Below are 12,299 nucleotides of genomic sequence, written 5' to 3' on the forward strand. Positions count from 1 at the left end.
CAGTACTTTGGCGGTAGAACTGTGATTTTGAAGTAGTTCCTGAATGCCGTTCAAAAATTATGTTAATTGAGAGACATCATTTTTAGAGTGCCATCCTATTTAAATAAATACTGCAAAAAAAACTCACATGCAGCAAATATAATTCAACATTCAGGTGAGGCATTTAAATACAATGCACCTGCAAGGTCGAATGCAGAGGTGGGTAATGATAAATAAATGATAAATGGGTTATACTTGTATAGCGCTTTTCTACCTTCAAGGTACTCAAAGCGCTTTGACAGTATTTCCACATTCACCCATTCACACACACATTCACACACTGATGGCGGGAGCTGCCATGCAAGGCGCTAACCAGCAGCCATCAGAGGCAAAGGGTGAAGTGTCTTGCCCAATGACACAACGGACGTGACTAGGAAGGTAGAAGGTGGGAATTGAAACCCAGTAACCAGCAACACTCCGATTGCTGGCACAGCCACTCTACCAACTCCGCCACGCCGTAGTAATGTGTTACATTTACTTTCACGTTTTGTACAATTTATACTTGCCAGTTTTAACACAACAAAGGTTTTTCTTGTACGCAAGTATTTTTGTGAAAAAAAAATGCACACATTTTACTCCGTTATATTGAGTTTCATTCCAATCACTACGTTTATTGATATAATCGTTACACTGATTTATATTTGATTGATTACTGCTTGCAAGTACGCACCCTTGGCTCGTCACAGAGACTTCTTTCAGCGAGCACGGTCACATGACTCTGTTTCACCGATCCAAACTAAGCACTAGTGACGTTTGACTCCCTTTCACCAATCAAAGGGAGGCTGGCAGTCACATGACTGCACTACATGTCACTGTAAAAAGTGACATGACGTCAGATGAGGCAGCACAACTCTTCAATGTTTAATTACAAACCAGAAAAAATAACATTTACCGTATTTTCCGGACTACAAGGCGCACTTAAAATCTTTTTTTTTTAAAATGTGAAGTGAAGTGAATTATATTTATATAGCGCTTTTCTCTAGTGACTCAAAGCGCTTTACATAGTGAAACCCAATATCTAAGTTACATTTAAACCAGTGTAGGTGGCACTGGGAGCAGGTGGGTAAAGTGTCTTGCCCAAGGACACAACAGCAGTGACTAGGATGGCAGAGTCAGGGATCGAACCTGAAACCATCAAGTTGCTAGCACGGCCGCTCTACCAACCGAGCTACACCGCCCCAAAACTCTTTAAAGCGTCTTTTAACCCGGTTGCGCCTAATGTACGGAATAATTCTGGTTTTGCTTACCAGCCACGGAGCTATTTTATTTGGTACATGGTGTAATGATAAGTGTGACCAGTAGATGGCAGTCACACAAGAGATATGTGTAGACTGCAATATGACTCAAGTAAACAACACCTACATTTTATATGTTCCATTGAAAATACAGAAAATTACACATGGCGCTCAAAAATCTATCAAAATGTTTTAGTACGACTTTGGTAAGCTATGAAGCCGCACTGCTTGATGGATTGTACTGTGCTTCAACATATGAGTATTATTATGGTGTGTGTGTCCCAAACGGGGGTGCAGTTTGCTGCGGTTCGTTCTCTCAACGCAACAAGACGGCTCCGGACGACAGCGTGAAGGTAGGCTTTGGTTTATTAAACGTAAATAATCCAAACTACCAAAATGCAGGCAAAACAACAAAAAAGGCAAGCGTGCCTAAAACACATGAAGCTAATTTCTTAGCATGGACTAGGACATGGCATAATCAAAAACTTACTTAGTCAGAGGTGTGACGCAAAAACAATGACTCCACACCGAGTGACCGGAAAAGGCAGAACTAAATAGAGTCTCTGATGAGTAACAGGTGCGCGTGCAGGGCAGGTGAAAATCAAGTAACCATGGTGACCAAACAAACTCAAAGGTGCACAAGCAATAACACAAGAAGTCCAAAACTAACAGAAAACACAAAAACATGATCCGGACCACGGATCATGACAGAACCCCCTCCTCAAGGACAGATACCAGATGTCCATATGAAAATGAAAACAAAAAACAAGCAGGGTCAAAAGTCACGGGCGGGCGGAGGGAGGACTTGGAGGTGGGTCGCCAGGCCAAGTGTCCCCGAATCCACCGAGGCAAAGTCAAGTGGCGGCGGCGAGTGGAACGCCGCTGCAGCAAGCGAGGCGGGTGACCAGGGAATGGCCACATTCGTGGCCGACGGGGAGGTGGACGCACTTGGCGAGGCGGACGACTAGGGAGCGGCCACATGCGTGGTCGACGGGGAGGTGGGCGCGTCGGCGCCGTCATGGCAGGCTTGGAAGCAGCGGACAACGCAGGCGTGGACGCCGCAGTGGATCAGACAGGCGTGGTAACAGGCACCGGCGGCGAGTCAGGCGTGGCAGCAGGCGACGAAGCTTGGCGAGGAGCAGGCGACGAAGCTTGGCGAGGAGCAGGCGACGAAGCTTGGCGAGGAGCAGGCACCGGCGTCTGGCGAGGAGCAGGCACCGGCGTCTGGCGAGGAGCAGGCACAGGCATCTGGCGAGGAGCAGGCACAGGCATCTGGCGAGGAGCAGGCACAGGCGTCTGGCGAGGAGCAGGTACAGGCGTCTGGCGAGGAGCAGGTACAGGCGTCTGGCGAGGAGCAGGTACAGGCGTCTGGCGTGGAGCAGGTACAGGCGTCTGGCATGGAGCAGGCACTGGTGCCAGCCGGGGTTCAGGCACTGGTGCCAGCCGGGGTGCAGGCACTGGTGCCAGCCGGGGTGCAGGAACTGGTGCCAGCCGGGGTGCAGGAACAGGTACTGGAGATGGTGGCGTCTGCAAGCCCACCGGAAAAGATGGTGGCGTCTGCAGGCCCACCGGACAAGATGGTGGCGTCTGCAGGCCCACCGGACAAGATGGTGGCGTCTGCAGGCCCACCGGACAAGATGGTGGTGTCTGCAGGCCCACCCGGGCAGAGGTTAGCCATGAGCATGGCGGAGGTGGTCTAGCTGGGGGTAGCGGCTCTGCATGCCGAAAGACTGGTGGTGGCGGCCGGGATGGAGGTTTCTGCCTGGTTGGGCGCAGCTGAGCCACCCCACCAGCACAGCTCCCGGCCCCCCCCCCCCCCCCCCCCCTCAAGGTGCGGATACCAGACGCGCTCCTTGCGGTCTGGAACAGTCTTTACGGGTGGGTGGCGGGAGGTCAGGAGGGGGACAAAATCCTCCCCTCTAAATTGTCCAAAATGTCTTTTCCCATCCCCCACCTGAGGTCTTTTGGGAGGATGAGAGGAAAAAGTCACTGACGTGGGCGGGGCTAGAGTCCTAGGGGGCGGAGCTTGGCACTCAGAAGGAGACTGTGGCTGACATCTAAATTTCAAAAGAATGTCCTGATAATGTTTAATTTTAGAATTAAAGTCTTTAGGAGGTTGCTGACAGAAAGAGTCAGAAGAATTTAAAAAAAAATATTCGTCTCTGACGTCATCCACAGTGGGCGGGATGACGTCATCCGTGCGGGTCTCCAGCTGACTGACAGCCCAATCGGTGAATTGCTTAGCAAAAGGTGTGATGGGATTACCAAACAATGGCGGTGAAGAAGACTGGGTTGCCCATGGAGTATTGCTGTCCGGAGGAGGAGTTTGGGGGAATGACGCACCCTGATGGCGAAACGAAGCCTTTCTGGCTGGCTTCCGCTTTCGCCAGCGCGTCCCAATCTCCGTGTGGCCAGGTGCGAGAGAACATTGCCATGGTGGAGTCATTCTGTCACAAACGGGGGTGCAGTTTCCTGCGGTTCGTTCTCTCAACGCAACAAGACGGCTCCGGACGACAGCGTGAAGGTAGGCTTTGGTTTATTAAACGTAAATAATCCAAACTACCAAAATGCAGGCAAAACAACAAAAAAGGCAAGCGTGCCTAAAACACATGAAGCTAATTTCTTAGCATGGACTAGGACATGGCATAATCAAAAACTTACTTAGTCAGAGGTGTGACGCAAAAACAATGACTCCACACCGAGTGACCGGAAAAGGCAGAACTAAATAGAGTCTCTGATGAGTAACAGGTGCGCGTGCAGGGCAGGTGGAAATCAAGTAACCATGGTGACCAAACAAACTCAAAGGTGCACAAGCAATAACACAAGAAGACCACGGATCATGACAGTGTGTGTATAAGGTAAGAATTATTATCTGCATTTTGTTTCGCAATATTATGCAAACGCAATTTTGTCTTACCTTCTGGTACCTGCTGATCTGTATTTGGGATCGGCATAAGTCCTGAAAAATTGTGCGCGTCCGCCTTTGTAGTCCGTGCGACCCCGTAGTCAATAAGCTTGTTATTTTTCTCTATCTTCTTGTTATGGGACATTCATCCTCCGCTGTTGCCATTTCTAATATAAAGTAGTGTAAAGTTCTTACTTACATCTGCCATGAAAACGCTAAAACATACCGGTGTAGTGAGTTAACATTAATCACCCAAGGAACTTTAGTTATTAGAGAGTTCCGGTCGGATGGTTTTTCACGGGATACATTTCCTGCGGATGAGGAGATGCTGCTCCGTTATTGATTTAAGTAAAGTCTGAATGTCATTAAAACAGTTAGCGCCATCTTTTGACACTTCTTCCACTGCTGTCCTTGCATGCTACACCGCTACAGCAAAGATGACGGGGAGAAGACGCTGCCGAAGGTGAGCCACGTAAATAAGACCGCCCACAAAACGACACATGGTGAAGCGACTGTCAGAAAGCGGCTTGAAGATGATCTGTAAAACATAATCTATGCAATATTTTGACCAAAGAACCACCATTACATATTATGTAGACCCCAAGGAAGTGTTTTCCATTTAATAAAAAAATAAAATAATATGACTTCTTTAATGCCCCCTAAAATCCGGTGTGCCTTATGTATGAAAAAATATCGGAAATAGACCATTCATCGGCAGTGTGCCCTATAATCCGGTGCGCCCTATGGTCCGGAAAATACAGTATTTTAGAGATCAACCAATTATCGGTTTGCCTGTTTATGGCCGCCAATATTTGGCATTTGGACGTATATCGGTATTAACCTTTTTTTTATATCGGTATTGGTCTTTTTTGGTCTACAACAAAACTACATCAGCAGACACAATAAAACGTAAAAATAAACAGTTAGTCAAGTAGATCGTTATAAACACTGGTTAAGCACCAGCCTGCATGCAAAGAGTTGGCTTTTTGTCACTGCAGCGTTTACCCACCCCCACATCCCTATTCCCCACTTTCTCTCCCTCCTGCAATGTTATGGATTGATCTTTTCTGCTTAGTTTTCAAAACTTCCATTTTTTGTTGGGAAATCCATTGTTTGTCCTTCTTTCCCGGCGTCTTACCGGTTCCATTTGATATGCTTCGCTACGGCAACGAAGAAGCCTCCGTCCGCAACACCCGGAGGTCACTCGGTGGGCTCAAGGAGAGCGATTTACATTGTCACTTTATAGACATCAACTGTAAGTTATTCTTTTAAGTATTTGCTTGAAACAGTAGATGTTCCTACACAATTATTTGCACTTAAAAATATTTGTTTGTAGTAAAAAATATGACCAAAACATTTTAACATTTATGTTTGTGTTCAAGTACAGTAAGTGTGTTTATCCTAAACATTCCTGACACTTCATTGTATAGACTCTGTCATTTGTACCAAGCTTGTTTTTTGGACATTAACAACAATAATATCGTACCTTGAGATTTGACACTGTTACAATCCTACTTATTATATAAGGAAAGAAGAAGAGGCAGCATTTTAATACTTTCTTTTACATCCAGCAAGAAATGATGTCAGCCAGTTTGAAAAATGTCTAATCTACAGTCGTGGTCAAAAGTTTACATACACTCGTAAAGAACATAATGTCATGGCTGTCTTCAGTTTCCAATCATTTCTACAACTCTTATTTTTTTGTGATAGAGTGATTGGAGCACATACTTGTTGGTCACAAAAAACATTCATGACAGTTGGTTCTTTTATGAATTTATTATGGGTCTACTGAAAATGTGACCAAATCTGCTGGGTCAAAAGTATACATACAGCAATGTTAATATTTGGTTACATGTCCCTTGGCAAGTTTCACAGCAATAATGCGCTTTTGGTAGCCATCCACAAGCTTCTGGTTGAATTTTTGACCACTCCTCTTGACAAAATTGGTGCAGTTCAGCTAAATTTGTTGGTTTTCTGACATGGACTTGTTTCTTCAGTATTGTCCACACGTTTAAGTCAGGACTTTGGGAAGGCCATTTTAAAACCTTAATATTAGCCTGATTTAGCCATTCCTTTACCACTTTTGACGTGAGTTTGGGGTCATTGTCCTGTTGGAACACCCAACTGTGCCCAAGACCCAACCTCAGGGCTCTCTGTAAAGCACCAGTTCCATTGGCAGCAAAACAGGCCCAGAGCATAATACTACTACCACCATGCTTGACGTTAGGTTAGGTGTTCCTGGGATTAAAGGCCTCACCTTATCTCTTTCAAACATATTGCTGGGTATTGTGGCCAAACAGCTTAATTTTTGTCTCATATGACCACAGAATTTTCCTCCAGAAGGTCTTATCTTTGTCCATGTGATTGCTAGAAGCTTGCCAAAAGCTTGTGGATGGCTACCCAAAGCGCCTTATTGCAGTGAAACTTGCCAAGGGACATGTAACCAAATATTAACATTGCTGTATGTATACTTTTGACCCAACAGATTTGGTCACATTTTCAGTAGACACATAATACATTCATAAAAGAATGTATGTATGTGCTCCAATCACTCTATCACAAAAAAATAAGAGTTGTAGGAATTATTGCAAACGCAAGACAGTCATGACATTATGTTCTTTCCAAGTATATGTAAACTTTTGACCACGACTGTATATGTTATGTGAAGGAGCCTAGAATTATCATTATTTCAGGGTTTCATACAATGTATGAAATCCATAAACGTCCATAGAATTGTCTAAAATTGAGTTGATGGCGAATTATGGTGACATAGAGAAATTCCATAATTTTACATGTTTTCCCAGGAGATGTATTTATCTTGAAAAGCAAACCTAGATAGCCAATAGTCTTAAAAGACGCAAGTAATAAAAGTGTTTGTGAAATCCCCTGATGTTGTTTATTGCTTAAATTACCACAACATTAGTGCCGCATTAAACATTATGTTGCAACTAGTCCAACGTTTTCTAAAAAATAATGTTTACAAAAAAAACTACTTTAACCCAAGTGCAGCTGTTTATCAACATATCCTATTCATGTTCACGTTTCTCTGGTACTGTTCCACCAGCATTCAAAACAGTGGTTATTCATCCTCTGCTCAAAATACCTAACCTCGATTCTGACCTCCTGGTAAACTACCCCCTAGTGTCCCCCCTTCCATTTATCTCGAAAAGCCTTCAAAAAAGTTGTTGCATAGCAGCTAAATGAATACTTAGCGTCAAACAATCTCTGTGAACCTTTTCAGTCTGGTTTCAGGGCAAATCACTCAACTGAGACAATCCTCTCAAAAGTGACTGATGATCTATTGCTACCTATGGATGCTGATGCGTCATCCATGTTCTCAGTGCTGCTTTCGATACTGTCGATCATAACATTCTATTACCACGTATCAAAACACGTATTGGTATGTCAGATTTAGCCTTTTCTTGGTTTAAATCCTATCTTACTGACACTATCTTACTCCCATAACAACATGACCTCGGAGTATGTTAAGGTAACATGCGGAAATCCACAGGGTTTGGTTCTTGGTCCTGCACTCTTCAATATCTACATGCTGCAGCTCAGTGACATCATACGCTGTTATGCTGATGACGGACAACTTTACATGCCCCTGAAGTTGACCAACACGCCAGATTGTGGTCACCTGGAGGTGTGTTTGTTTGTTATGATGCTACTGCAGAAAGATACCGGTGATGCACAAAAGACAAACATGATGATGAGGAAAGAGTGACTGACCAGTGCACAGAGAAGGTCAACAGCTTCCAGAATGAGCTCCTGATGTCCTATCCTGGTGACCCCCAACTCCTCCAGCTCCTGATGGGTGATGTGCAGAAGCTGCTCTCCACCCATCAGCTCCCGCTCAAAACTCTTCACATACTGCTGAAGACAGTCATCCAGACCTGAGGGAATGTAAGAGAAGATTCTGATCAGACTGCATCCATATTTCATTGCAGCCACAGCCATTGTTGTTGTATTGCTCTAAAATGTCTATGAATGTTCACATTCATCAAGGTCATTGTATTCCTCAGGATATTAACTCAATCGCACCTGGACTGTTCAGTTTCTCTTAGAATATGTTTACATTGCAGGCCAAAGTGACCAAAATCACATTTTTTTCAAAACCTGATTGTTTCCAGCCGACTGTTTGCACTGCAAGTAAAATGTGATCTTAATCGGAGTCCAGTATAAACGCGCACAGACCCGAATGTGGCCGCAATGTCACTTGCACGAGCAGTTTGATGATAAAGTGAAAACAAAGGAAGTTATTCAAAAGTTGATCTGTCTTGTAGGTGAAGAGTGGACTTATCACTAGCCACGTCACGTGTACATGGGCAAAATTGATTTAATCTGATCATAATTCAGATTAGAATGTTACGGTGCACATGGACTTTGGAAAAAATTATCCGATTTTGGCGTGCATTTCATGCATTGCACCTTAAATTTGAATACTTTATTTTGACATGCGCAGCACATACTGTAAACGGATGTAGAAGAAGAAGAAGCAGTGACTTCCACTGTAAATAGACATGACTGTTTATATCTGCTTGTTCAATGTAACGTTATTTATTAATTTCTCCTTTTGTTCGCTACTTTTGTTTTACCTCTCTTTTTGAAATGGAGCTGTTATGTACCCTCCATGTTGTGATATGTACAAATTGCCGCGTGTCTTTATGTTATGACATTCTGTGTACGTGCCTGAAACTAGCAGTTTGCTGTAATGTCGTGAAAAAAATAGCTCGTTGAGCCGACAACTGGATCCCTCCTTTTATTGTTACATCGACACATGACACCCCAGACCATACTTTTGTTTTTGCTAAACTCGGTTTAAGAGCAACAAACTCAACAGTATACATTCAACATGTCATTCTGTACATGTTGAATGAGGGGAGACAGCAGCAAGACTCGCTTCATTCTGAGGATATCGGCATAAACCACCCGTCTTGATTGGAAGGAAATGTTGATCCAAATGTGTTTGATCAGGCCAGAATACAGTTTACATAAAGTGTTTTTATTCCGGTTGGACTTATGTTACAATTAATTGTGTCCATGTGCACTGGCGTTACAAGTAAGTGATTATTTTATTATATATTTTATTTGATATCTAAATCAGCGTTTTGGTAATTTAAGGTATCATGTTTTGATGTGGCAGCAGCGTAAATCAATAGACACCCCTGGTAGCTTTTTTCGACAAAGTGGATCATTTCGACAGAACACCGGATTCCGTAAATGAGGAAGCTGTTACTAAACAAGAAAACATGGACGCCACAGTTCAGTGTGAGTCTGTGCGGTGGCTATGTAGAGCAGTGTTTTTCAACCACTGTAAAATACAGTCTGGTGTGCCGTGGGATATTTTGTAGTTTCACCTATTTGGGTTAAAAATATTTTTTGCAAACCGGTAATTATAATCCGCAAATAATGTGCCGTTGTTGAGTGTCGGTGTTATCTAGAGCTCAGCAGAGTAACAATGTTATTCTCTTCCATATCAGTAGGTGGCAACAGGTAGCTAATTTCTTTGTAGATGTCGGGAACACATTGTGTGAGACAATGATGGTTTGTCGTGATCACAATATGCAGGCGACAGCGGGAGGCAGTGTGCAGGTAAAAAGGTATCTAATGCTTAAACCAAAAATAATCAAAAGGTGAGTGGCCCTAAGAAAATGCATTGAAGCATAGGGATGGCTATGCAGAACGAAACTAAAACTGAACTGGCTACAAAGTAAACAAAAACAGAATGCTGGACGACAGCAAAGACTTACAGCGTGTGGAGCAGAGATGGCGTCCGCAAAGTACATCCGAACATGACATGGCAAACAACAATGTCCACACAAAAAAAGATAGCAACATCTTAAATGTTCTTGATTGCTAAAACAAAGCAGGTGTGGGGAATAGCGCTCAAAGGAAGACATGAAACTGCAACAGGAAAATACCAACAAAACAGGAAAAGCCACCAAAATAGGAGCGCAAGACAAGAACTAAAACACTACACTCAGCAAAAAACTCAAAATAAGTCACGGCATGATGTGACAGGTCGTGACAGTACACCTACTTTGAGACAATAGCTATAGAGATGCATGGTTGGTTATGGTTTAAATTCATATCCAACAATTGCGACAACGACTTTTTATTGTTTACCGAGTTTCATTTTTTAATGATTTCTGCTGGTAGTGTGACTCTGGATTTTTTCAATGAAAAAAATGTGCCTTGGCTCAAAAAAGGTTGAAAAACACTGGTGTAGAGGACATGATGGAAAGCAACTGCTGAAAATGATCGTGCTGCGCACACGAATTACGTAGCTCGCCCAAAGATGACGTAAATGTCCCAAACAGGTCGCATTGCCTTTCAGACTGCAGTCAAATTCGAAAAGATCAGATTCCAATCGAATTTGGACTACCTCCTGAAGTGGCCCAAATCTGATAGAAAAAGATCAGATTTGAAGCACTTTGGAGCGTGACATGTTCGATCCGTGTCACTTAGGGGCAAAAAAACCTGATTTGGTGTCCAGACATTTATGGAATAGAATAGAATGCCTTTTATTGTCACTATACACAGGTACAATGAGATTAAAAACAACTCCAGTATCAGTGTGACAGTCTACAAATATGCAAAACATGGGAAGGAAAGAAAATAAAAATAGTGCAAAAAGAGGTAAGGAGCAGTCCAGTCATGAGAATGAATGTTCTGAATGTGTTGTTTAAATATGAAATATTATACTATATACATATATACAGAAGCATTCAGACTGTGGGTGGAAAGTAAAACATTGCACACAGAGAGGTGCTAAACTATAAAATCAGTGCCTATGAGAGTTCACCTATGAGAGTTATAGAAGACATTTCACCTCTCAGCCGAGAAGACTTCATGAGTTCATGCCCATAGACATAGGTTGGCAACATCTAGTTTTCAATGGCTCTAAAAGTGTATTAGTGTAACAAACAGTGTTACTGGCTGTTTTTAATTAATGGATAACAACATAACCACATTTATCCATCCGTCTTTGACACTGTTATTTCTAGTGTTTTCTTGTTTCTCTTGACTACACACTAGGCATAGAGCACCATGTTCATGTAATACCTACATTTTTGCACCCTGTGTTTGCACAGTGTAATATTATTCCAACCAATTAAAACTGTGTTTTTAAATATATCTCAAGGGATGTGAGTTACATATTGGCTTTTGAGGGTTTTTTTTTTTTGCTGTAAACTGTGGCCGCCTAGCATGCCTTGTAGAGAGATGTGACAGGTCTGGGATGCTATTGATGAATTAAGAGCCTTTTAAATCAACAAACTCAGCAAATTGCACACCATTCCATTCCACAGTTAGAAAACGCAACCACAACGCAGCAAAGCATGAGGAAAAACCCATCGGGGAAGGAGCACAACAGCGCCTGCCGGAGAATGTTTGCTTCAAACACAATCACGCACACAAAACAATTACAAATGCTGGTGTTATTCGGGGTTTGGCGCTTCTGTGGAGGCATGTTGATAGAGCCGAGTGGAGCCGTGAGGAAAACACTGATGCCCGAGGGAAGCGAGGCTGACGGAGAGCAGACAGTGTGGTAGCACCTTAACACGGTCACCACACACACACACACACACACACGCGCACACACACACACACACACACACACACACACACACACACACACATTCTTGTATGTCTTACCTTCTTGAGACATCCAAAAAATGCTTACCTCTTAGGGACCACCCTTTCTAGAAATATAAAGATTTGTATTTACAACATTAATAATATATACATACTAAGGGTGTGGGAAAAAAATCGATTCGAATTCGAATCGTGATTCTCACGTTGTGCGATTCAGAATCGATTCTCATTTTTAAAAAATCGATTTATTTTTTATTATTTAAAACTATTTTTATTTTTTATTTGTTTTATTTTTTATTAATCAATCCAACAAAACAATACACAGAAATACCATATCAATGCAATCCAAAACCAAACCGACCCAGCGACACTCAGAACTGAAATAAACAGAGCAATTGAGAGGAGACACAAACACGACACAGAACAAACCCAAAGTAGTGAAACAAAAATGAATATTATCAACAACAGTATCAATATTAGTTACAATTTTAACATAGCTGTGATTAAAAATCCCTCATTGA

The 12,299-nt window shown here is 42.8% G+C and overlaps 1 protein-coding gene across 1 annotated transcript in view; it reads right to left on the reverse strand.

Annotated features, from left to right (window-relative positions):
- si:ch211-26b3.4 (connector enhancer of kinase suppressor of ras 2) overlaps positions 1–12,299 on the reverse strand; it is a 155,746-nt gene that overhangs the window by 105,273 nt on the left and 38,174 nt on the right. Inside the window, exon 2 of the mRNA XM_062045522.1 lies at positions 7,912–8,075. Within this exon, the coding sequence (XP_061901506.1) occupies positions 7,912–8,075 (164 nt within the window). The remainder of the gene's footprint in view (positions 1–7,911; positions 8,076–12,299) is intronic.

The sequence above is a fragment of the Entelurus aequoreus genome, linkage group LG04 (genome assembly GCF_033978785.1).
Source record: "Entelurus aequoreus isolate RoL-2023_Sb linkage group LG04, RoL_Eaeq_v1.1, whole genome shotgun sequence".
Taxonomy (NCBI): Eukaryota; Metazoa; Chordata; class Actinopteri; order Syngnathiformes; family Syngnathidae; genus Entelurus; species Entelurus aequoreus.